We start from the raw sequence: 26,606 nt of genomic DNA, 5'->3' as shown, positions 1-26,606 counted from the left end.
ATGCCAAATGTAATCAAACATCATAATTTTACTTAAAAATTCAAATAATACTTCTTATTGAAGCTTTTGATATTTAACCATTCTAGGCTAGTTCTCTTTTCAAGTTTTAAATATCCGTAAGATTCTTTTAAACACCACTAGTTTGGGTATGTGTAGATAGCCAATTTAAAGAACATCGTAATTTAGAAATCTGCATTTAATAGAATTACATTCTAATAGACATTAAACTGTCAATCGATTGTTAGAAATCTTACCTAGAACATTTCTGTTTCAGAATAGGTCTTGGAGGAACCTTTTCTTTTATGACCTTGTGTTCAAACTTTAAATAAAACAAAGACATCCAAAATTTGTCTCATACTCCCATGACATAAAGCACAAAACCACAAGCAACAAGCATTTCAGAAGCACACACCATGTTCAATTCGATAGAGAACAGTGATGTTCTGACCCAGACAAAAGCCCAGAAAATTTTAGCAAAACAATTTACTGAAAAGAGGAACAAAAGAGTAGACACACTTTAGGAAGCTTAAAAAAAAACTCTTCCCCCTCCCTAAGAACCCCACCCTCGTTAATGCCCAAAAGTTTACTGGGGATTAAGGAAACAAGATTATCTAAAAGAGTACAAACTATAAAACCAAAATGTAAAAAGTCTCCTCTTTTAGGAAATTAAAAAATGTGAGCATGCGTCATTGCAAAGGTATATTCTCACATCCTAACATTTCCCATATTTTCTTAAATTAAATAACTTTTTTTCCTAGAAAATACAAGACTACAGAACTTCTACAAACTTAAATCCTATTTTAAAAGGTATAAACATTTTGGTTAACTATCTGGTAATATTTCTCCTTTATCAGATACTTACTTCACATTTAACTTGACCACCACTGCTGAAAATGATAATCTTAGAAATGATTCCTTCACAGTCAGGGGTAAGACAAATTCCTTGCAGAAAATCCTATTTGATTAAAAAAACAAGTGCTGTATATCCCTGCATAAATCTATATATGCATACCATTTTAACTATCAGGAATAGTCAAGATACTGTTTGAAACTTCCTTTAGGGAGGCACTGGAAGACCCTGCCCATTGTCTTCTGACTTTCGGAGCCTCCCTTATACAAGGAATATATCTCCAGCTATAGGGGTGACCACATGACTTGCTTTGGAAAATGCAAGGAAAGCTGACATAACATACACTATGTTCATGCAAAAGCTTTAAAAAAAAACATGGAATAGACCCAGGATGCCTGGATGGCTCAGTCAGTTAAGCATCCAACTTCGGCTCAGGTCATGATCTCGTGATCTGTGAGTTCAAGCCCTGTGTCGGGCTCTGTGCTGACAGCTCAGAGCCTGGAGCCTGCTTCAGATTCTGTGTCTCCCTCTCTCTCGCTGCCCCTCTCCCCTTCATATGCATGCGTTCTCTCTCACTCTCTCTCTCAAAAATAAATATTTAAAATTAAAAAAAAATACACAGAAAAGAATTTATATTCACTTAAAACTTTTTCTGAAGGTTCTCAGGGAAAAAAATCAACATACAATAAACATACTAAAAGTTCCAAAGTATTTCGTGAACTTACCTTATCAATTTTATCATTAAAAGTTGTTGTTTTCAATTTCTTCCAACAGTTCATGTGAAATTCTATTTTACAGTATTGGCAGCAGCTGATTCGTATAAAACCCTATGGGTTTAAGACAATTTTTAATATACGTTTTAAAGATGTCTACACATACACACTCTCCCTCACAATCACAACACACATATTAAGATAAAAGAGAGAGCTGTCTGCATTCCCCTGGCAAACATAACTACACATTACATTCTCTCCTAGGAAAGTACAATCTTTCAATAACCCAAAATGCCTAGTGCTAGAGACAGACAACTTGACTGACACATTAATCTCCACAGCATATAACTGCATTGTCCTTTATAATACCAAATATCTTATAAACAGTATTCATCTGATCTACTAACCAGGAACCATGGGCAGATACTGTCTTCAATAAAGGAAGGCCAAGTAACCCTAAGTGCCAGACCTGGTTTCAGATTTAGGTCTCTAGGAGCTAATTCTGTGATCACAATGGCCCTTAGATTCTTAGACTCAAATTTTAAAGGAAATGAGAACTGCAACAAATCAGAGGTAACAATCTCATTTTCTTCCCTGTGCTTCTAAAGAACATGAACAGTAGCTAGAAAGGGGAAACAGAATCAGCCAGCCTGCCTTCTCCGGTCACTCCGTGCCCTCAGTGTTTTATGTAGTGGCTCTGGGTCCCCACATGAGATGACGCAGACCTAGGAAGTCCAGGGGACGGGGTACACACAAGAGGACCTAAAACTGCTGACAGGCCAGAGAACTTGGGTCCCTCCAATTACAGAACTTGTTTTGAGTCCATTTTAAGGCCTAATTCTGCAAGTTACTGTCCTATTGCATGTCCGTTATGTACCTTAAAGTCTGGATCAGTTATATAGATCTGGATTTTGGAATATCCATGGCACTTCTGATAGCAACAAATGGCATCTGGCACTGGAGGGAACTTGCATTCTTCAATAAATTTCTCTAACAGCATCTAAAACAGAAATAAATAATATTATCACCACACTGATTTGTCACTGAAACTCCTTATGATTTCAATAACCTCTTGCCATCAAAATATTTTCAGCCTAGGAAGGACTAAATGATTTTTAGTGAAGAATAAACTACAGATAACTTTTAAAGTTTTTCCTTTCAGAAGGAGGCTGAAACATACCGAGAGATAAAGTTAGAAAAAAAGGACTGACAAAAAGTTTCAGAATTTCAATGTCAGAATCAAAATCTTATCCTGTGTGTACTCATCAAGGCTCATTTTACAAGGTACAGCTCTTCAAGTGTCCTTCAGGCATTCAGAGGGGGTTAGAGGAGGCAGAATAGCCCTGAGGAACCTAGCCTTGTCCTTGGGTAGGCACATCACCCGGGATCCTATCACCCTCAAGCATCTTGTGCATTCCCTGGAGAATTTCCCCACTGCCACTGACACCCCCAGCAGACCTGGGCCACGCTTCCAGGGCTTTCTGTTATAATAGCTCCTCTGTCTCCATCCCAATTTACTATGAAGAGAACATCCAATGACTTTTTTTCAACAGTTTTGTTGAGATATAATTCACATACCATGCAATCCACACATTTAAAACGTATACGGCTCAGTGGCCTTCAGGATATTCACAGGCTTGTACAACCGCTGCCTCAGTCTAAAGTTAGAACAGTTTTATCACCCAACCAAAACTCCATCCCCACTGGCAGTCCCTCCCCATTGCCCCCTACTCCCCCAGACCCTCACAACCACTGATCTACTTTCTGTCTCTAAATATAGATTTGCCTATTCTGGAAATTTCAGATGAACAGAATCCTAAAACACGTGGTCTTTTGTGTCTGGCTTCCTTTACTTAGCATGTTTTCAAGGTTCATCCATGCAGTAGTCCTAGTCAGTATTTCATTACTCCTTACGGTCAAATAATATTCAGTTTTATGGGAGGACCACTTTATGATTTTATGAATGGTGTTTATGAATGGCTTTATTTAACTATTATTCATCAGCTGATGGACACGAGCTATTTCCACTTTCTCGCTATTATGAATAATGTTGCTAATAAACATTCATGTACACATTTTTGTGAGAAAATGATTTCCTTTCTCTGTATATCCCCAGGAGTGAAAATGCCGGGTCCTGTTATAACTCTACCTTTAACCTACTGAGAAGCTGCCAGACCATTTTACATGTCCACTAGCAATGTCTAGGGGTTCTGATTTCTCCATATCTTATCAATATACTGTCTTCCTTCTTGAATATAGCCACCCTGGTGTGTGAAGTACTATCTCATTATGGTTTTAATTTGCATTTCCCAGATTGCTAATGGTGCTGAACAGCTTTCACATGCTTACTGGCTACTTGCAGAAATATCTGGCAGATAGGGGTATTCAGATCCTTTGGCTACTTTTTTATTATTTTTTTAAATTCCAGTATAATGGCTACTTTTAATTAGATTGTCTTTTTATTAATGAGTTGTTAAGAGTTGATCCCTGTGTTTTTAAAAGCTCCAGCCAAAAGCAAGTTCTGTATACATACCAGGGTTCCTCACAAGTAAAGGCCTATTCTAGTCAATCCACACATAATCTAGTCTTTTCAGAAGTAGCAAAGCATTCTATGCCTCTAGATATGAGACTAAATTTATTTCCCAAGTCCTCAAGTACCATCTTAATTAATAACTATAGTTGCTATGATGAAATCACGTGATGCTATACCTTTCTCTAGGTATAACCAGTAAGTCCTACTCCTCAATAATGAATGTTCTTGGGGCACCTGGATGGCTCAGATGGCTAAGCATCTGACTCTTGGTTTCAGCTCAGGTCATGATCTCATGGCTTTGTGGGTTTGAGCCCCACAGAGCGCAGGGCCTGTTTGGGATTATATCTCTCTCCCTCTCTCTCTGCCCCTCCCCAACTCCGATGGTCTCGGTCTCTCTCAAAACAAACTTAAAAAATAATAATAATGCATACTCTCAAGTCAGGATGTGGAGACTTAAGTCCCAGCTCCACCATTTCCTAGCTGTGTAACCTTGAGCTCATCACTTAACCTCCCTAACTTAATCTTCCTGTTCAGTAAAAAAAAGAATATTCCTAGTACTCACCTTGGAGGGTTGCTGTAAAGATTAAAGGTATGATAAATGGAAGCTGTGTGACTGGCATATATAGGAAATAGTTAACAGATATTAGTGATTCTCACTAGTGTTTAAAGGGGAAACATTATGTGGGGATGCTGAGGTCTGGGTGTCCCTACCTTTTTGTCTCCTGGGTGAGTCACTGCAAATTAGCTTTTACAGTTAGAAGCTCTTTACAGTTAGTTACAAGCTCTCTGCAGAAATCAATGGTTACCTTTATTTTCCCTGGCTGAGTCTCTTCAATAATCACATTACTCGTGGGCCAAGTTAACACTCCAGGAAGGCGACAAATCAAGGTTCTTGCTTTCTCAAAATGATTAAGAGCTTCTAGAAATCTAAAGTCATAATTATGAAAAAGAAGATATTAAAGCTGTGATAAGAATTTTCATTCCCCACAATACAAGTCACATGGGGCGTCTGGGTGGCTCAGTCGGTTAAGCATCCAACTTCGGCTCAAGTCATGATCTCACCGTTTGTGGTGAGATCATCCTGTGTCGGGCTCCGTGCTGACACCTAGCTCAGAGCCTGGAGCCTGCTTCAGATCCTGTGTCTCCCTCTCTCTCTGACCCTCCCCTGCTCATACTGTCTCTCTCTCTCTCTCAGAAATAAATAAAACATTAAAAAAATTATAAACAAAACAAAACAAAAATCACAGAGACTTCAAGTTTATTAAGAATACATTTGATAAATCACTGTAGAGGAATATCCGATATGACCTATATTTTCTTTGAAAATCACAGGCATGTTGAATCACTATTATTGTGCACCTGAAACTAATAAAACACTGTAGTTAACTGGAACTTTAATAAAAACTTTTTAAAAAGGCATTAATTATCACTGTTTACTATAAAAGTAATATAAACTAAACACAAATCTGCCTGACACTGCCTTTATTATGGTAGGTGCACACGGATCCTTTTAAAGTTGTAATTTATTATTTGAAGTTTCCAACAATTAAGGGTACCTGGGTGGCACAGTTGGTTAAGTGTCCAACTTTGGCTCAGGTCATGATCTCACAGTTTGTAAGTTCAAGCTCCGTGTGGGGCTCTGTGATGACAGCTTGGAGCCTGGAGCCTGCTTTGGATTCTGTGTCTCTCTCTGCCCCTCCCCAGCTCATACTCTCCCTTTCTCTCAAAAATGAATAAACCTTAAAAAGTTTTTAAGTTTCCAACAATTAAAACAGACAACTGAACAATTTGGTTATTCCATTTTTATTTGTTTTGTTTACTAAGCTAATTAGATTCCTGTAGAGAAATGGCAACCCTTCATTTAAATTAATTAATCATAAATACTTAAAAAAAAAACTCTATTAGGACATCTAAGGTAAAAACAGCTCTTCTGAAAAAATTCTAAAAAGACTGTGTATGCTACACATCTTTCCTCAACCATAAAGCAGTATTTTAAAAGAACAAGTGTGTATGTAAACTATTTTAACTATATGAAATGTTTTAGTTCTGGTTTATGTTTTTTAAAAATGTCAATCAACTCTTCTTCAACAAAAGAATACTAAAATATTGGATTATAAAGTTAACTAAGACTTTATAATTCTCGAGACTAGAGTAAAAGTTTTCCTGCTTTCTCCAATCGTAAAATGATTTCCCAATTTTAAGAACTTTTTTGCGTATGGATAAGAAAAATTCACCTGCAGAACAGCTAGATCACTATCCATGATAAGACAGCTCACAGCAGAACTTTACCAGAAACTGCATATTACAACAGCAAACAACCCGCATACTAGACGTTGAACCCCACTCCATATTATTTTGAAATCAAAATGTAAATGCTTTTCAAAATGGCAAACACTTTATCATTTATCATAATTCCCATGACGTTACACATTTATGATATATTCCTAGATCTTATGAATAACTGCATGTGATCACTGCATTAAAAAGGGTATATCCTAGGAGCACCTGGTGGTTCAGTTGGTTAAGCATCTGATTGTTGATTTTGGCTTCAGGTCATGATCTCATGGTTTGTGAGATGGAAACCCAAGTCAGGCTCTGTGCTGGCAGCATAGAACCTGCTTAGGATATCCTTCTCCCTCTCTCTGCCCCTCCCCTACTCATGTTCTCTCTCTCTCTAATAAATAAATAAATAAATAAAATAAACTTCAAAATTAAAAGCAAAACAATAAAAAGGGTATATCCTAAACAATTTCTGCTAAACTTTGAAATTAACTTCATACGATGATTGCTAAATTCTCACTCCCCCTCTCTCTACCTGATTCTTAATATTAACTTCATACGATGATTGCTAAATTCTCACTCCCCCTCTCTCTACCTGATTCTTAATATAAATCAGCCTAGTCACAGGAACTTAACTTCAAGTAAAGAACTTTCTTTAATCTTTAAACCTGTATAAAAGAAGTTCTAAGCACACTCCAAGATTGGGTTTCTAAGAGTATCAAAGGTCTGATAAAATCTCCCCTAAAAAGACAGATGAAAATTTAAGAATAATCAAAAGCTATGAATGATATTCAGTCAACAATTATTTCTTCATAAAAGTTAAATCTAACATACCTACCATTATATTGGGTGCAAGTGCAAGAATAGGGAGATTTTGGGTTTTCTTGTCGTTATTTTACAGTTAATTATACTGCTTTACTGTACCAAAACTATGGAACGCTTCACAAATTTGTGTGCATCCTTGTGCAGGGGCCATGCTAATCTTCTCTGTATCATTCCAATTTTAGTCTATGTGCTGCCCAAGCAAGCACTCAACAGGGAGATTTTTTTTTTTTTTTTAATTTTTAACGCTATTTTTATTTCTGAGAGAGAGCGAGAGAGCAAATGCATGAGCAGAGGAGGGTCAGAGAGAAAGGGAGACACAGAATCTGAAGCAGGCTCCAGGCTCTGAGCTGGCTGCCAGCACAGAGCCCGACGCGGAGCTCGCACCCACGAACTGCGAGATCATGACCTGAGCCAAAGTCAGATGCTTAACTGACTGAGTCACCCAGGCGCCCCAATAGGGAGCTTTTTTAAAGCTCAACGCATAATCCTATCCCCAAAAGGTCATATAGCAATTTGGGAAGACAAGATATGAAACATTAGGAGAACAACTACATGTTTAACTTTGAGTAAGGATTCCAACTATAGGGGTGGCTGGGTGGCTCAGTTGGTTGAGTGTCCAAAGACTCTTGATTTCAGCTCACGGTCCGTGGGTTCAAGTCCCCAGTCAGGCTCTGAGATGACAGCACAGAGCCTGCTTGGGATTCTCTCTCTCCCCTCTCTCACCTACTGTCTCTCCCCTACTCACGCTGTCTCTGTCTCTCTCAAAATAAATAAATAAGCTTAAAAAATAAAAAAAAATTAAAAAAAAAGGATTCCAACTATAGAATAAGTTCAGAGAAGAGATTTTATTTCTAACTCATGATGTCTTTGAACAGATGTATATCTCATATTACAACAATCTTTATACAGGTTTTTGGTGGAAATAGGTATTTTGGTGACCAAAAAATTATATAATCAGACTCATTAAGCGTTAATTTATATCAATTCAGTCACCATTTCTAAGTGACAGATACTAAGAGAAAAAACATAAAATCTTTTGTGTCACATTCCTGACTTTCCTATAAGATTCAAAATAAGGAAGCTCTCGGTGCTGAACTGACTGGTCATGCTCTAATAATTAACACTGATATAGAAATGCTGCTCCTCCAAGCAAACACAATTATAATCGGATGGCACGGAGAGATAACAACATAATTCCAGAAAAGGGACCACCACCACCTTAGACTTCAAATGAGTTACCACCCTGAGCGTAAAAGGGTGCAATTCCTACTAACCTGTTCTTTTTCAAATATACTTTTCCAATTCCACAATAGGCCAAGCAATCGAGTCCCTCATTGGGGTAGTGTTCAATCATCCTCTTAAACTGGTTTTCAGCTTCAGATAATTCCTTCAGTAGTAGTAAAAATAAAGATCACTTACACTACAAAAGAAAAGCTAGAACAGATTTTATCTGAGGGTTGATTCTTTTTGTGTAATATTACAAACAACTGTATACCCAAAGTTTTCTGTGCCAAACTCACCTTCTGCATTTTATTTTCTTAGCAAATATACAAATTTTGACCATAGGATACTCAGAGACACAACCACAGTGGTCCCGCTTCAGAATGAAATGTGGGTGTGGAACACATCAGACAACCAACCAAATGAGCATTTACTAACACACACAGAGGGCCCGGTACGTGCTAACACTAAAAGGTGTGAATTCATGGTATAAGGACTGACTGGATGCAAACACGCCATGACATATCTCCTAGTAAGTGCTGTTCCCTTGGGAGACAGACACTCCAATGATATTACCACTATGTTTTACAGCATAAGAAAGATAAATACTCAGTCTTTAAAATAGCAAAATAGCAAAAGCTTTACAGAGCTTAGAGTACATTCTTCTGAAAATTCTCAACAATGGAAAACTTCTGTGCTTTGAATTTTGTTTTGGAAAAACTCCAAAATACACTTAGCTCAAGGCAATCCTGGTAACCCTATTGTGAGTGAAAAAGGAAATGTCGCTACAAAATGGGAGTTTATTAAAGCTTTGAGGCCAGTTCCAAAGGAGGCATTCCAAAAATGTTTTAAGCAAGAGCTGTCCTGGAATAAACACACTGCTTAGTTATGGGGCTACCCTGAATGATGATATTCTTTAAAATGTCCAAGTTCTATCATCTCTGGTTTGTTTTTTTAAATTAGTCTCATTAATTCAAAGTAAATCACAAATGTAGTGAACTAATTCTTCAATTTCTATAGAGCAAAACATGGTAAGATATTTATTATTACTCTGCTGAGAAGAATCGAGATCATAAAGTCCTATCTCTAACAATCCATTAGAAAATAGAATTAGACAGGCCTTAATGGAAGATATTCATCTGTCACATGAAGAACAAGGAAAGAAGGTGGGCGCCTGGGTGCCTCACTCGGTTAAGTGTCCGCCTCTTGATTTCAGCTCAGGTCATCTCAGTTTGTGAGTTTGAGCCCCACGTCAGGCTCTGAGCTGACAGTGTGGAGCCTGCTTGAAATTCTCTACCCTCAATCTCTCTCTCTTTCTCTCTCTCTCAAAAATAAACAAACATTAAAAACAAAACAAAACAAAAAGAACAAGGGGAAAGAAGCATGTCACAATGAAAATGAACCTCAGACACTGTGGACCACTGTGAGAGTGGAACATAAAAGATAACTTGATCTTATTAGGTAGCAGGCAGGGCTCAGCCTTCACTCAGCCAAGGAAGCTTAGAGCCCAAGTTGGTAGAAAGGATATATTATACTTGAGGTAATTCTACAGCAATTTGAAATCTTGACTTTTATTGAAAACTAAAAACCATGGAAAGAAAAGTACAGTTGACCCTTGAACAATGCAGGGGTCATAGGTGTCCCATGCAATTGAAAATCCAAGTGTAACTTTTGATTCCCCAAAAACTTAATTACTAATAGTCTACCATTGACTGGAAGTCTTACCAATAACATAAACAACGGATTAACATGTAGTTTATATGTTATGTGTATTATATACTGTATCCTTACAATAAAGAAAGCTAGAGAAAAGCAAATCATAAGAAAGAGAAAACACATTCACAGTACTCTATTTAAAAAAAAATCCACGGGGCGCCTGGGTGGCTTAGTCGGTTAAACGTCCGACTTTTGCTTAGGTCATGATCTCGTGGTTCGTGGGTTCGAGCCCTGCTTCGGGCTCTGTGCTGACTGCCAGCTCGGAGCCTGGAGCCTGTTTCAGAGTCTGTGACTCCCTCTCTCTCTGACCCTCCCCTGCTCACGCTGTCTCTCTCTCTCTCTCCTAGAAATAAATAAAACATTAAAAAAAATCCACATGTAAGTGGACCCATGCAATTCAAACCCACGTTGTTAAAGAGTCAACTATATCATGCTGTGCAGTACAGATAAGCGAACTTTGCAGGAGAGCACTGAAGGACCATGAGTAATGGAAACCATGTGTGCTCACACCTACACGCTGATTTTATGTGCTGATGGGAAGCCTGCGCTCCAGAAAACAATAAAATACTACCCAGAACTAAGAGATCTTAACACAAAGTTGAACTCTCATTTCTTAATCTCCCCAAGCCCATTCCTTCCTTCCACCACTAAATGCAATCATTATCTCAAACTTGATGTAGGGCTAACCGGTGTTTTTTTTCCCCAGATAGTCCTAAATAATATATACTATTGTTGCATATGTTTTCCAAATGGTACATAAGTGGTTATCACAATGTTTGTCATGTTCTCTAACTTGTCTTTTTCACTCAACGTGTTTCTTATATCTGTAATGATACAGTAGGTCCTTTACATTTTATATAAGTAAAAAGTAGATTCCTACTGGTTGCCTGGCATAGCTTTTTTCTAATGGGATCACAAACTAATTTTTCTTTAAAACAACAACAACACAAATTAAATAAGTATTTCAGAAAAAAACTATCAAGCCAAGTACACAGAAAGAAACCAAAGTGGCAAAACTATTTTTTACGTATCTTCTAAAGTGGCAGAGATTTTAACATCTCTGTTATAAATCTTACCTCAGGCTGTCCTATTCCAAGGAGAGAAACAGCAAGTCCGTAGACTACTAGGACATAGTTAATCATGGCCAGGTTCAATTGCTGTCAAGAAAAATGCTCCAGTTAAAAATTTGAACATAATTCTGACTAATTTGAATCATACCAACCTGATAGCCAAAACAGAAAAAAAAAAGCATTAATAAAATCTCAGTAATCGTTATGACTGGGATGAAGACCAAACAGAATTAGAAAATATATTTTGCAAAGATACGCAGTTATACTGAAATCAAGTATTAAAAACAGAGAACCACTATCTCAGAGTTCCTTGACAGCATGGTTTGTGACAGATTATAATAACTGAAGTCATACTGTTTTGTATATAAATGGGTACTAGTTACAGATTAAGACATATGCTCTCTTACAATCCTGCACACACTGTTCACCTAGCTAATTCTTTCTGGATGAAAAGACGTGACTAAAGCGAATCCAAAACCTTGATTTAGTACTTTTGTAGAAGAAGCCAAGCATTCTAATGGACACCAAGTAGACAGCGAGAGCATAAACCGGGGTCGCATATTGTATGCACCCATAATGGGTTAATCAGAGCATCCGCTGCCTCTCACAACCTGGAGCAGACTCGGCCAATCTCAGGTGGGTCGAAGGTACAGTGGTACAGTGACGGTAAGCCTTAGTGTTTGTCTACATTCACCTGAAATGCTGCTGCACTAACATGCCAGTTACAGACGGCGATGTTACCTTTATTTTTTGAGGATCCAGACCATTGAGCAGCTCTGTGAAGGCCTGCGCGGCGCTGCGGCAGCGCTGCTCCAGCAAAGCCGTGTAGCCATCCTGAATTAAGCTTCTCAGCATTTTCATTATATTCGCAAAATCCTGCAAGAGAAGAAATTCTACTTAGTAATCCAGAGCAATATGTGTTTAGTCTGAAACTTAAGATGCCAAAGTTCATCATAGGGCAGTTATATTTTATAACTGATCATAAACCCCCAACCTACGCCTTATGCATTATACTTTCTCTACACGGCACCTTTAAAATGAAACCTAAAGGTACTGCTTCACCATCTTATTTCCAATACTCCTACTGCCGCTGACAGGAAAGGGTGGTTCGTTTTACCCTACATGGTTCTCAACCTTGCTCACTTTTCCAGACTAAACAGACAGCATTTGGAAGTTTTAACAGCACAAATGGAGAACACCAGCCACCAACTTAAATAACTGTTTGGCTGGAACTAGAATTAGACAAATAAGAACAAGAAACCAATTTACTGATCACTATCAGATTTTAACAACTGCCCTCGTGCTCTGAAACAAAGCTTAATTCTCAGCAAGAAATGGATATATTTCAACCTTTGGCTCTGCTTCTGCTTAACATGTGCCTGAATAGAACTTGATAAAATTACTGGGAGAGGTACTACTTGGTTAAATGCAAAGGGAAGAGCATAAGAAATAAAACCCAAAACGAAAAGTACTATGATGTACCTTGAAATAAAGTGAAAAAAATGGCATCTTTGGATATGTATGTGAACATACATCATGTAAGCTGAATTCAAGTTTTAGTTACATGGCAATAGCTGTCACGAAGATTCCATAAAAACGAGAGACAAGACTACATGGGTAAGCCTAGGTTTCCTCCCTCCCTGACGCACACGTGCACACCAGCCAGGAAAGCAGAGGATGCAAACACACGTGTGATACTCCTCCACTGTTCTTAACAGTAAAGACCCAAAAGGAGGCCGCAGTGCACAAACCCAGAGGGAAGAACCGTTGGGTCACAATTAACAAAAGCTGCCTACTGGTTTTCGTCCAACGAGAATTCTCCCCCAGGACATACACAGAACAGAAGAGCTCTCACATAAACTTTGTATTTCCTATAGTATTTAATAAAAGCTAGAGGACAGCTATATTTATGTTAAAATACTAATTTTAAAAGTTACAGATGATGATGTGCTGTTCCCACAAATACTAGTTATTAGCCCTAAATGAACTGATTCCATTTTAATCTCACATTCTAGAAAAGAGATCCATATAACCTCATGTTTCTGTTAAAAATTATCTCTCTCAGTAAATACAAGAAACGATCATGGAGTACTAAGCGCTCCATGAGAGCAGGCTGGGTCGCAATGCCACATAACTAATGTTTCTCATTCTTCAGGACAGACAGGGAGGGGCCAAACCAAAAGTGTGCTGAATGGATAATGGAAGGCTCAAAAATAACTATCATATTTATTTAAATCACCTTTGATCTTTCACAGGCTGCCTTTTCTATTTAAGTCTTTCATGGTTTCTAAAGTCAGTAAATCAGTGTAAAAAACTGTAATTTAAAAAACTCTAGCTGCTATAAATTCTAAATTTTTTTAATGTTTTACTTATTTTTGAGAGAGAGATTGATTGTGAGTGGGGGAGGGGCAGAGAGAAAGGGAGACACAGGATCCAAAGCAGGCTCCGGGCTCTGAGCTGTCAGCACAGAGCCCAACATGGGGCTCGAACTCATGAACCATGAGATCATGACTTGAGTCAAAGGTTGGACGCCCAACCGACTAAGCCACAAAGGCGTCCTTAACTGCCAGAAATTCTAAAGATGCTTTTAGGCAACTGATTAGAAATGTTTTCATAAACTGCTTGAAACATGCTTCATTCCTTCAGTCTTTTGTAAGATAAATATCATATATACCTAAAATAGTTAACTGAATCATTTTTAAAAATGTTTTATTTATTTCTGAGATTGAGAAAGAGAGAGAGAGAGAGAGAGAGAGAGAGAATGAACAGGAGAGGGTCAGATAGAGAGGGAGACACAGAATCTGAAACAGGCTCCAGGCTCTGAGCTAGCTGTCAGCACAGAGCCCGATGCGGGGCTTGAACCATGAGATCATGACCTGAGCTGAAGTCGGACGCTTAACCGACTGAGCCACCCAGGCTCCCCAGTTAACTGAATTTTTATATGACCTCCATATTGGGACAAGTATTACATTCCATGTTAATACACATTTTTTGAGTGAAATTTAAATCTAATATTCTATTTTAGAAGAAACAAAACTATGTCTATAGAAAGAATTGGATGACCAAAGCAGATGCATACAAATCACATTTACCCAGAAAAGATCATCTTTCATTTTGTGCTACAGCCTACAAGTGTTCAATGACTGGAACAGTCACACCAGCCACAGTTATACACCAGCCATAGTTGTATAAATTCTGTATTTCATCAAGGTTTTTATTTCTTCTTGAATCAGTTTTTATAAGCTGGGATATTTCTAGGAATTTGTCCATTTCATCTATACACGCTTTCAAATTTCTTGGTATGATGTCATTTATAATAGTATTTTGATGTATTTGTAATATTCAAGGATCTGTAGTAATGTGCCCTTGTTTATTTTTGAAATGGTCTTATGATTACCTTTCCTTCTTCCTTAATCAGTTTAAATACTAGTATGTAAATTTTATTTATACTGGCAAAGAATCTACGATTATCTCTATGGATCCTTCCATTACATGTTTGTTTCCATTTCATTATTTTCTACTTTGATCTTTATTATTTCCTTCCTTCTCCTCTCTTTGGGTTTACTTGCTGTCTTTCTTTTTTCCTAGTTCCTGGAATAAATGCTTCATTAATTTAAAAGTTTTTTGTTCTTTTCATACATACATTTAGCTTGATAAATTTCCTTCAAAGTACTCTTTTAGCTGTACCCCCTTGCATTTTTTAGAAGACTTTTTCTCTTAGTTTTAGGTTTACAACAAAACTGACAAGGTACAGAAATTTCCATATACCCCTTGCTTCCCAAATGTACACCCGCTATCAATGTGACTCATCAGAGTGGTATATTTTACGTATCTATTTTTTATTGACGTACAGTTAACATACATTATGCTAATTTCAGGGGTACAACACAGTGATGCTAAACATCATGCAGGGCTCACCACCATAAATGTAGTTACCATCTGTCACAATCCAGTTACTACAATATCATTGACTATATTCTCTATGCTATACCTTTCATCCCAAGGTTATTTATTTCATAAATGTGAGTCTGGAACTTCTTAATCTTCAGCTATTTCACCCATCCTCCCACCCTCTCCCCTCTGGCAACCACCAGTTTCTTCTCTGTATTTATGGGACTATTTCTGTTTTTGTACGTGTGTGTGTTTGTTCACTTGTTTTGTTTTGTAAATTCCACACAGAAGTGGAATCACGTGGTATTTAACATTCTCTAGCTTTTTCACTTAGCGAAATATGGTCTAGGGTCCGTCCATGTTGTTAAAAATGGCAAGATTTTATACTTTTTTAAGGCTAAGTAATACTCCATTGTATGGATACCACATCTTCTTTAACCCAGAATAGTATTTCACCAAAGACAAATTACACGGACACATCTTAATCACCCAAAGTCCATAGTTTACCACAGAACATACTCTTGGTGTTGTACATTCTACGGGTTTGGGCAAATGTGTAAGGACATATATATATCTATCATTGTGATATCATACAGAGAATTTTCACTGCCCTGAAAATCCTCTGTGCTCTGCCTATTCATCTTTTCCCCCTTAATGTATATTTTTATTTATTATCATTATCTTTTTAATTTTTAAAAAGTGTTTGTTTTTGAGAGAGAGAGAAAGAGAGACAGAGTGTAAGCAGGTAGAGAGAAAGAGGGAAACAGAATCTGAAGCCGGCTCCAGGCTCCAAGCTGTCAGCACAGAGCTCAGTGCGGTGCTCAAACTCCTGAAACATGAGATCGTGACATGAGCCAAAGTCGGACGCTTAACTGACTGAGCCACCCCGAGGCATCCCATCTTAATGTATATTTTAAAATTACTTACTAAATACCATAGAAAAAATTTTATAAACAAAGTTATCTGACTACTGTTAATTCAGTAATTCATTCAAAGAATAAAAAGTTTGCCCTTTGACAGCTTTAAGATAGGCTAATAAAACTTCAAGTGCTTAAACCTTTTAAAATAATTTGAATCTTCTTGAAATATTATCTTAAAAGTTAAAACTTTGGAAAGCAAAAAATCCCAAATCTTTAAATCTTTGAGAACCAAACAATTCTTCAATTGTCAACCATTAATCGATAATTTCTGATTAAAGTAATTATCAAGTTTGGATACCTCAGCGGGTCAGTCAGTTAAGCATCTGACTCTTTTTTTTTTTTTTTTTTTTTTTTTTTTTTTTTTTTTTAGAGACAGTGTGAACAGGGGAGGGTCAGAGAGAGAAGGAGACACAGAATCCGAAACAGGCTCCAGGCCCTGAGCTACCTGTCAGCACCGAGCTTGATGTGGGGCTCGAACCCACATACCGTGAGATCATGACCTGAGCCGAAGTCAGACGCTTAACCAACTGAGCCACCCAGGTGCCCCAAGCATCTGACTCTTGATTTCAGCCCAGGTCATGATCTCACAGTTCAGGAAACCAAGCCCTGTGTAGGGCTCTGTGCTGATAGCAAGGAGTCTGTTTGGGATTCTCTCTCTCCCTCTAGCTCTGTCCCTTCCCCTTGCTCTCTCTCAAAATAAAGAAACATTAAAAAAGGCTTAACAAGTTAATATATAAATTAGTGATAGTTTTGTTTATAGCAGTCATATAGAAAAATATGTGCTATAACTTAAATTATAAAAAATAAATTTTAGAGATGTACATGATTAGACTTAATTCATATGAAAAATCTTTTGTTCAAAGACTTTGCTTTGTTACATTAGAAATAAGCCTTTTTCTTTACCTGGTGTGCAGCTCTGGAAGATTTAGAAAACTGTTTTTCCAAGATGTTTTTCAAATCTACTGGTAAAGTCCCCTGTGAACTAGAACTAAAAAGAAAACTTTTGAGTTAGTATAAAACACTCCTGTTTATATAAAAAAAAATATTTACTGAAAGCCATTTTTTAAAAACTGAAATATAGGCGACATACAATGCTATATTAGTTTCAGGCATACAAGATGGTGATTTAACAATTCTATACACAATGCTCACCACGGTAAGTGCACTTACCACTTGTCACCATACAACAGTATTACAGGATTATGGATTATATTCCCTATCCTATACTTTCTGTCTCCATGTTGAAGGTCATTTCAAACACTGAATAAATGGAGAGTCACAAATTCCTACACAGAAATATTACCAAGAGGGCAATTCTCCCCAAATTAACTTCTAAATACAATATCTCAATAAAATCCCTATAAAACTGGAGTTGGAGGGGGACCAGAAGAATTGTTTACAAAGATGATATGGGAGAACAAACAACTTAAAGAAAGAAATTGGGGGGGATTTAGGATCATCAAAAGTTATTATAAATCTGTAGTCATCAGTAACAACATAGCCTTGAAACCAGAAATGTGCTCATTAAACATCGTAAAGATGTTCCATCTCACAGGAAAACTTAATAATATGATACAACTGTTTCAGAAAGTCTGACTTCAAATGCTGGTGAGGGTAAGGGATTCAGGTATCCTGGGTGTTTTCTGACACTAAATAGTTGTCATTTTTCCATACCAATTCTCTAACACGGAGTGTCCAATAATTCAATTCCATTTTGACACCAACTCTGGAGTTAACACAGGCCCCACAGGTGAAAGGCTCAGTCCCACAAAACCAATCCCACGTCAGACACAGTGCCCTTCCCCATACTGTCCACCCCAAAGAGGCGCTCGGGCTGCCCACTACTGTCTGGCAGATGACAAACTCAGAGATTTCTGTGACCCTCCCTCAGGCTCAATAATTCCCTAGAATGACTCACAGAACTCAGAAAAGTGCTCTACTCATCACCACTAGCTTATCACAAAGGCTGTAACTCACAGCAGCCAATGGAAGAGGTGCTCAGGAAGGTGCGGGTGTTGCACAGGAACGTTTGCCAACCCATGCCACCTCCTTGGCCCCTCCATGAGCTCAGCAACCCAAGCTCCCTGAGCCGCAATGGTTTCAGAGGTTTCTATGAAGGTTATTACATAACCTTAACACATAAGCACGAATGATTATATTACTAGTCACTGGTGACTGACCTCAATTTCCTGCTCTCAGCCCCTTCTTGCAGATCAGGGGGTGGAGCTGAGAGTTCCAGCCCCCCAATCAAATGCTTGCTCTTTCTGGTGACCAACCCCAACCCTGCAGGTAGGGGGCCCAGCCTTAAGTCATCTTAGTTTAAACCCAGGTAAGGTAGAGAAGAGCTCGTTAGGAATAACGAAAGATTCTCTTTTCAGTCCAAAAGTTCCAAGGATCTTAGGTGCTCTATGCCAAGAACTAAGGACAAAGAACAAATATACATACATACATACATATATATATATATATATATATATTTTATACCACACCCACCCACAGCTGAGCACGAGTACTGAACAGTACTCATTTCCTAGGACAATTTGGCAGTTTCTATCAAAGTTAAAATCACACATTCCCTTTGATAGAGATTGAGCCAATAGAAAAGATTCTCTTGCTTTGTAAATTGTAAAAATTGTAAAGACAGGTGGCAAGAGTTCTTGTTAATTTGGGGGAGGGGATATTTGGTAGAACTACTATTTTATAAGTAGTTGCTTTATTAGTGAACACTTTCCTCTAAGGACGGCCGCTCAAAAGGGCCCCTGAATATACACACACCCATGCCTGTGTATGCAGAGTAAGCTTCTGGGTGGCCAAGAACTTGTTAAAACTCAGTACCTAAAGGAAGCCACGAGAGAAGCAATTGTGGAAAAGGCAAAATAAGGTGAGCAGGGAGAAAGCGTAATTTTCACTTCACGCTTCTGTGAATATTTTTTCTTAAGAGCATGTATTTTGAGATTTCTAAGAATTAACACTGCTAGATCTCATATTATATGACTTTCAGACATTACTAACATTCAGGATTAATAACACTTTAGCCAAAACTGACACTTTCCTAAAGACGTGCCTTTGATATCTCAAAGTACTCATCATAGGCACTACTTGAAAGACACATCCCTCCCCTTTTCTTTTTTCTTAAGAGGAGAATATTAGGGGGGTAAGCCTAGATAAATAACATACCTGAACTTCTCCAATTCATTGTTTCGAGATTTTTGTTTTCCTTTATATTTTGGAGGCTGACCTGTGAACACAAAGCATTTGTTCCTGAAATCTGTACACAACAATCAACAAGCCTGAAAGCAAATCAATTAAAAATATGTACATTGGAACAGGAAAGCAAAGTAGGCAATATTTTATGTGAGTGTAATACAAACAGGTAAAGAAACAGCTATGATGATGTCTGTCTATTCACGCTATAAAATTACTGTGAACATAAATTACAATGGTATTATTTAGGCCTACAGTAGATAGAAAGAGATAGAGGCCATAGTTCCTCTTCCCAGGTAGTTTATAATCAGATGGTAAGAAAAGATAGTGACCAGAATTACACAACAATTGCTTTTAGGAAGAAAAGAAAATACACCATGTTTTTACTGACATATTAATTCCATGTTAACTGGTCTTGTAACTCACAGAAGTGGAAATCACTTAAGGTTGAGTGTCTGGGAAAAACATTAGTGGGAATGCAGCATTCATATTTAGCTTTAAGAAACAAGTAGGATTTGGATAGGATGGGCCAAACTCAAGAATGACATTCACTTTAAGAGACGCTAAGTAAACCTGTGCGATCTGGTGAGTTGGGTAACAAGAAAAGGCTGGAAAGGGGCTGCAAAGGCCAGCTGGACTGAGTGGTCACCGGTCCTTTGCTTCTGATGCTGGAACTGTGTGAGTCCAGCCTTTGACCCACAGGCTGGAGGTTAGGAACTGCTGTGAACTTTGGAGCAGGGAGGGAAACACACAAAGTTGTGTGGAAGAGAGCAAGGCAATAGGGACAGGACATATGTGATGGGAGCTTTGGGCAGAGACAGCAGAGGCAAGTCAGAACTTATGGGTTAAGGAGGGGATAAAAGCCGAAGCGGTTTGAGTGGCCTCAGAGAACAAAGGAGACTTCCAAGGGCACCTGGGTGGCTAGTCGTTTGAGCATCTGACTTTGGCTCAGGTCATGATCTCAGTTCGTGGGTTCCAGCCCCGCGTCGGGCTCTGTGCTGACAGCTCAGAGCCTGGAGCCTGTTTCAGATTCTGTATCTCCCTCTCTCTGGGACCCTCCCCTGCTCAAGCTGTCTCTCTCTCAGAAATAAATAAAACATTAAAACAAACAAACAAACAAAGGAGACTTCAGAAAGGCAGAAGAGTCTGCGTTTGATTCCTGCTGTCCAATTTAGGGCAAATCTACACACCCCCAACCCTAGGACCTCAATGTCTTTGACTGAATATAGATGCTGAAGTGCAGGAGGTATTTAAATTATCTACTTAAAAATGTGCTGATAATAACAGCCTAAGAAACATCAATAACTTAAAAGGTGTTTTCCAAAAGAAAAGTTTTGTTCTCACTGATTTTTCATGTGCTGTTAGAGTCACATTGGGTAAGACAATCCCTCAGTCTCCCTCTTTATCATTCTCCAATGTGCTAACCAAACGGGAATGGCCAGTGGTAAAGAGCTGGGTGTGTGACCCCGGAGCCTAAGACAAGACAGAACTGCAGGGAAAAAAGACAGAAATGGCTGCCAGAAGCAGAAAACACACGAACCAACAAACAACAAATAGGAAAAGAGGGCAGCAGGGTCACGAACTACGTTACTAATGTCACCGCAACAACCCTGGAAAGAGCACATAAAGCCTGGGACAAAAAAAATCTGTATCTAACCAGCAACCTTGCGTCATCAAGAAAATCTGTATTTTCTTAAGCTCGGTTTTAAAAGGCAGGGAAGCATATAATCTACTCTAGAGTGATTTTCAAACAAAATCTGGTCATACAAAGGGAGACCGAGAATAAATGAAGTGTGAACGTTTGCTTCTCTGGACCCATCATTTCTCAACGATGCCAGGTAAGGGGAGCCCTGCTGGGCGTATGTGTATTTACTAGATGCGTAAACAAACATACTCACTAAGCACATACAAGTTAAAATAAACTAGTATCAGCCTAAAGCATCCATTCACAACATCACCCCCAACAGAGTAAAAACCAGTTTTTAGGAGATGAAAAAAATCTAACGTTTTTAATAAACAAAGCACAGATGTACACACAGGACACAAACAGATAAACAGTATCTGTGGCAAGAGGGCAAATAGGGGGAGAAAAACGTTTAAAAAACCTCCTGGGTCATGGAGGAGTGATGGGTAATGAAATTAAAGCTGAAAGACACTGGCCTAATGGGAATCAGGCAGCAGATGAAGAGAGGCTTCATCCTCCCTTTCTATTCCTCCTATATGGATTGCCAAAATTAAACTTATTAAGTAATATGAAAGAACTGAGCACTGACTTCAAGTAAATATTCAATGTTTTCTCACATAGAAACGTTATGAAGTAAAAGAGAACAAAAGCAAATATAAGTGAGGCTTGTACAAATGTTAGGGCATGGAAGTTTAGGAATGCTACATTAATTCAGCAACAACTCAAATAAGGAAAAAACTTACTTGGTGGTAGAAATTCCGGATGACAGTCACAATCATCTACCTTCAAAGCTTCATCTACCACCTAACCATGAAAATAAAATTAGTGAGATTAAAAAAAAAATACAGCCATAAAGAGTTCAATAGCTAAATAATAAAATAGAATAGAATAGAATTTACCCAAGTGCCTAAAATAACCAGCTGGTTATTAGGCCTAAATAAACAAACAAAATGACCATTCTATTTCCAACACGTGGCATGATGCCTGACAGGTCTGCTCAAGAAGTGTACTGAATAAATACTGTCATGTTTTTCCTTGTGCTCCTCTCTCTAACTGAATACAGCCTCTGAGATCATCAATATTAACAATATAAGGACGGTACAGGGAGTTGGAAAAGCTCCCTTCAATGCCTACTAGCCACCTACCCCAAAACACTATTTTCCTTTTTTCATCTCAAATCCTAGGAAGAGATATTAATGTGGACTTGGTGATACCCGCTGAGTTTTTAATATAATACTGTTCATAAGAAAACGGAGATACAGATAATCCGGGACGCTGATCACAGAGGCGGACTGGAAGGCCTAGAGGAGCCCTCACAAACCATCAGGCCTGGGTGCTGGTGCACACAGCGGGAAATCAAGGCCAGGCCACTGCTGGGAAGCACAAGAGAGGCTGCAGAAACGCCTGGGGCAGAGATGGGGATGGCAAGCCTCCCAGACCCAATGTAACAGGAGCCCGTGGGCAGGCTGCTGTGGTGCCAGAGGCCAAGTAGATTACAAAAGGGGAAAAGGGAGGTAAAGAAAAATCCAAAGCACTGTAAGCAGTGGGGTGACTGGCCACCAGACTCCCCCATCACTCATTCCCAAGTGGCTGTCTGATTGAGAGACATGTAAAGCAGGAATAGCACACAAAGAGAACTTACCCAAGAGGAAAAATGAAATTTATAAAAAAGTATTTTGAAAACACACAAATGTGATTTCAAAAGTAACTGACATTGAATATCATCTTCAAGCAATTGAAGGAGATCGTTGGAATATTAAAAGAAAATTTTTAAAAAGAGAGAAAATCATTCTCTTGATATCAGGAAGCAAAAAGGGATTCATATCACCAAAATATTTAGCTTCCGTTATCACCAAAATATTACTGTAAAAACATGAGACTTTCTAATCCTGAAATAAATTCAATTTTAACTGAACCTACCTTTATATTCTGATTACCACCGTTTGCCATTTCGTGCTTTGTTTTTCTGGAATCTTTTTCAGTTTCCACAAAGTTAAGTGAAGTACTAAATGCAGGTGCTGATAAACTAGGTATGTAGGCCCTGAATGGGGAATAAAAGAAAAAATAAATTTTTTCCTATTGATTAGCATGCATTTTTAAAAATAATTTTAAAAATAATTACTTTGGGGAGAGCACAAGCAGGGGAGGGGCAGAGAATTGGAAGCTGGCTCTGTGCTGACAGGTTGACAGCAGTGAGCTCAATGTGGGGCTCAAACTCACGAACCACGAGATCATAACCTGAGCTGAGGCTGGACGTTTAACCGACTGAGCCACCCAGGTGCCCCTGATTAGCATCAATTTTTAAAAAGTTATCCCTCAAACAAACAAGTTTTAGCAACTACTGCCTTTGTTCCCTTGAAAGCATGGTAATACTGTGTTAGAAAAAATCTACCTCTGAGATTGGGCTTTGTATATAAATGTTATTTTCAATTTGGTAGGAAAAACTCCGATTAAGAACAGTTCAATGTATTCTGGTTTCTAATATTCAAATAAGTCTCCCTGTTTTAATGTTAACAGCTTCGATATCTTAGGTATCTAAAGCATGTGGGAAAAAGCATAATCTATGTAGAACCCTGGCTGCTACCTGTTTGCTTGTGAGCATACTCAAATCGCCTGTTGTCTATGTCTAACAGAAAGTGTCTTAGCCTTTGAAAAGATACTGGGAGGCTGGAGGCAGATGTTTCCAGGACAACGGCTGACAGTTAAAGGTATAGACTGTGTCCCTACTCTCTGATGCTAGGATCACCACTACAAAAACCGTTTCCATCCCAGTACAGTGACCTGCAAGTAACATTATACTACTCTTTTCCCCTAGGCTTAGGCTACAGATCTCCCATAAATACATATGCAAATGGTTCATAAAACAGTCCACAAAACAAATGTGACAATTCACAGGTCACTTGATCTTAGACTCAAACCCCTCTCCTTCCTCTCGCCAGCTTTACTGTGGTTGACATTAGCTACAAAGTGTCATACGCAGTGATGCTTGAACTTAGAAGGCAAAGCCGTCCCAAGTAAGAGCTACAGACCGGAGTGATAGTAACTCACCTGCTTTCGTAAAAGGCTTTAAATGGATTCCTAGCTGGTGTTCGACCTATAAAAATCAATCACACACATGCACAATAATCAGTGGATTAGCAACACATACTTTAAAGAGATTTCAAATTTCCTTTAAACTGACAGGAAGAGCATCAAATTTACAGAACTGAAAAATAAACCTAAATAATTTTACATTTCCAGATGTTTTTAGTTTTAGGATGGCTTCAGCAAAACGTTACACAGCCTTATTTGACATCCCATTACATGTGATCACTGACTAGGTGCAGCAGTATATAAATCTGAACCAGAGATGGCACCTGTCTTCAAGGAGCTCACAATCTTATAATCACATTATGTTGGATGATAACATCTCAGCTCACTTTCCTAAGACATTAAATACCCAAAGAAGGAAAAACAGGAAAGACCTATATGCTGAAAGTATAGAGTAAGGGAATTTCGGGCACTGGAGAAAGCAAAATCACTTCGGAGAGAAAACGAAGAGAATGAAAATCTGGAATTCCTAGCCTACACAGCTGATTTCTGGTATGAGTACATATCCCATACAGATGTATATATGCATATATGGTCAGCATGGTACAGAATGAATCACACACTTGGTGTAAAGACATCAAACAACTCTACTGAAGGGTCTTTTCTTTAAGAATTAACTATAATAATGGAAGGAAAATTTTTAAACAATTTTGTTTGAAAAGGCTTCACTTTATTAAAAATCTACAGAAGAATAAATAACCTGTTATTGTATGTTTCAAATAAAAGATAGACATCATTTGTAATTACCTAATGGAATATAACACTGACGTACTTCTACACAGACAGAAATGGAAAACTTAAGTGACTTGACCAATAAAGCATAACAAAATAAGTACAAATCACCTGAGAATTGATTTATGGTCCTCCAATAATCCAAGAAACCCACCTTCAAAAGTTTTAAAGGGAATTCGACTGTAACCAAAGAATCTTAGGTGAAATACCTTGCAGGTCTTCTATTTGTTTTTGTAACTTTACATGCTGCTGAATTAGATCCTTGATTCCCTCAGGGTCATTTTTACAGAGTTTTTGAGCTTTTATGTTTGCTTGCAGGGCCCAGTCATATTCCCCCAGCATAGAAAGAGCAGCACAATAACGATAATGACCCTGTTCCAAAAGATAAATTTAATTTTTTCTCAAAAATATGCTTAAGTTAAAGAAAATAGATAAGGAAAAATATTTTGCTTGAAAACTACTTTAAATGTTAGATTAGGACCCTCTCAATGAAAAATTTTTAAAAATGTTAATACCTCTCAGGAAATAAAATTACCTAAATGAGTTAAAGTGAAAAGTTATGAATAATATTTATAATAATTTTAACTAGAGATCAGTATTTTTGCTTAAGAGATTTTTATGCCCCCAGAGAAAATAATTCAAGCTTTATTAAATTTTACTAGTAAAGAATGAAATATATTATTTTGTGCCAAATAAAGTACAAAAAAAACATTCATTATAAATGAGTAACGTAATTTTTTTCTACATATTTTAAGGCAATAATAGTCTCTAAGTCATTACATTCTTTACACTTTGGAAATCACACAGATTTCAGAGCTGGATGGAATAATCAGCTTAGACTGTAGTTCTGCGGCCCTTCTAGAGCATGGCTACAGATAAGGGGTGGACCCAGCCTGGGTCTTCCACCCACCTCTCTCAGTCAGCTTTTCATTATTTTACCTCTAAGTGTAGTTCTTGGCTTGAAGAAAAGGTCCAAAAACCACGGATTTACTCAATTCCAACTAACAGGGCTTTGTGTTTTGTTTTGCTTGCTACAGAACCACAGTCCTGGCTGGCCCCATGTATGCACTTTGGGAACTCTATATCAAGGATGAACGTTTTAATCTAGGAAGCTAGTATTACCAAACCTGGGGCTAACTCAACCACCCCCTCTTCTAGCTACTCACAAACAGAGCTCCAGTTATAGGTACAGTCTCCACCTGGGAACTGGCTTACCAGTGAGAGAGGCTAGAAACTTCCCTAATGGCACACTTACACAGAGACAAACCAAAGAATCCTGACCGTAGGACTCTGGACCCAGAGCTCTTTCCTCCTTACCCCCACATTTTACAAAGAACATTCTCATTCTGTAAGAAACTACTAAATCAGAGATAACTGACATCTTTTACGAAAGATGAACTTTTCACTAAAAAAGGCCAGAAACAACCATGAGGACCTTTGTTTATGCAGGTTCGATGCATATACAATCCTCCTCTGGTGCACCAACCCAATCTGTGAGTTCTGAAGCATTTTTAAAGCCAGACTATTTAGGCTCAGATCAAAGATCCCAATTCTGATTCCATTTGCTTAAATTCTGCTTTTCCTCAAAAGGGATATGAAGACAGGTCTCTCAGATATGCTACAGGACAAAATCCTATCTCCTAGGAATATTTGAAATTTAGAGAACTACATAAAAATTCACAGCATCAGAAATTATAAGATTATAAACCATACCTACTAAGTTTATAGAAAACACTTTTTCTTTCTTTTATCCACAACCTGCCCCCCGTCCCAACCATCCTTCTCTTCTGCTGGGTTCTCTTCCCAAACTCTGTAAAACCTAGTATAATGTCTATTCTTTGAGAAAGGAGTTTATTCAGATCTCACTGCTCAAGTTA

At 38.1% G+C, this 26,606-nt stretch overlaps 1 protein-coding gene and 1 non-coding gene across 2 annotated transcripts in view; both read right to left on the bottom strand.

The window, feature by feature from the left end:
* Positions 1-26,606, bottom strand: part of TTC3 (tetratricopeptide repeat domain 3) — a 118,726-nt gene that overhangs the window by 60,830 nt on the left and 31,290 nt on the right. Inside the window, exons 12-25 of the mRNA XM_039227958.1 lie at positions 24,939-25,101; positions 23,956-24,001; positions 22,828-22,948; positions 21,651-21,711; positions 19,197-19,257; positions 16,923-17,007; positions 11,950-12,084; positions 11,215-11,295; positions 8,476-8,588; positions 4,903-5,023; positions 2,441-2,563; positions 1,576-1,677; positions 863-955; positions 255-319 (exon numbers count right to left, since the gene is read on the bottom strand). Of these exons, the coding sequence (XP_039083889.1) occupies positions 255-319; positions 863-955; positions 1,576-1,677; positions 2,441-2,563; positions 4,903-5,023; positions 8,476-8,588; positions 11,215-11,295; positions 11,950-12,084; positions 16,923-17,007; positions 19,197-19,257; positions 21,651-21,711; positions 22,828-22,948; positions 23,956-24,001; positions 24,939-25,101 (1,370 nt within the window). The remainder of the gene's footprint in view (positions 1-254; positions 320-862; positions 956-1,575; positions 1,678-2,440; positions 2,564-4,902; positions 5,024-8,475; positions 8,589-11,214; positions 11,296-11,949; positions 12,085-16,922; positions 17,008-19,196; positions 19,258-21,650; positions 21,712-22,827; positions 22,949-23,955; positions 24,002-24,938; positions 25,102-26,606) is intronic.
* On the bottom strand, positions 7,302-7,407 carry LOC120230384. Its single transcript, XR_005527990.1, has one exon. It is a non-coding gene; the product is annotated as a U6 spliceosomal RNA (small nuclear RNA).

The sequence above is a fragment of the Hyaena hyaena genome, unplaced genomic scaffold (assembly GCF_003009895.1).
Source record: "Hyaena hyaena isolate Hyena2069 unplaced genomic scaffold, ASM300989v1 scaffold_2, whole genome shotgun sequence".
Taxonomy (NCBI): domain Eukaryota; kingdom Metazoa; phylum Chordata; class Mammalia; order Carnivora; family Hyaenidae; genus Hyaena; species Hyaena hyaena.
This window is presented reverse-complemented; position numbering and strand designations above follow the sequence as displayed.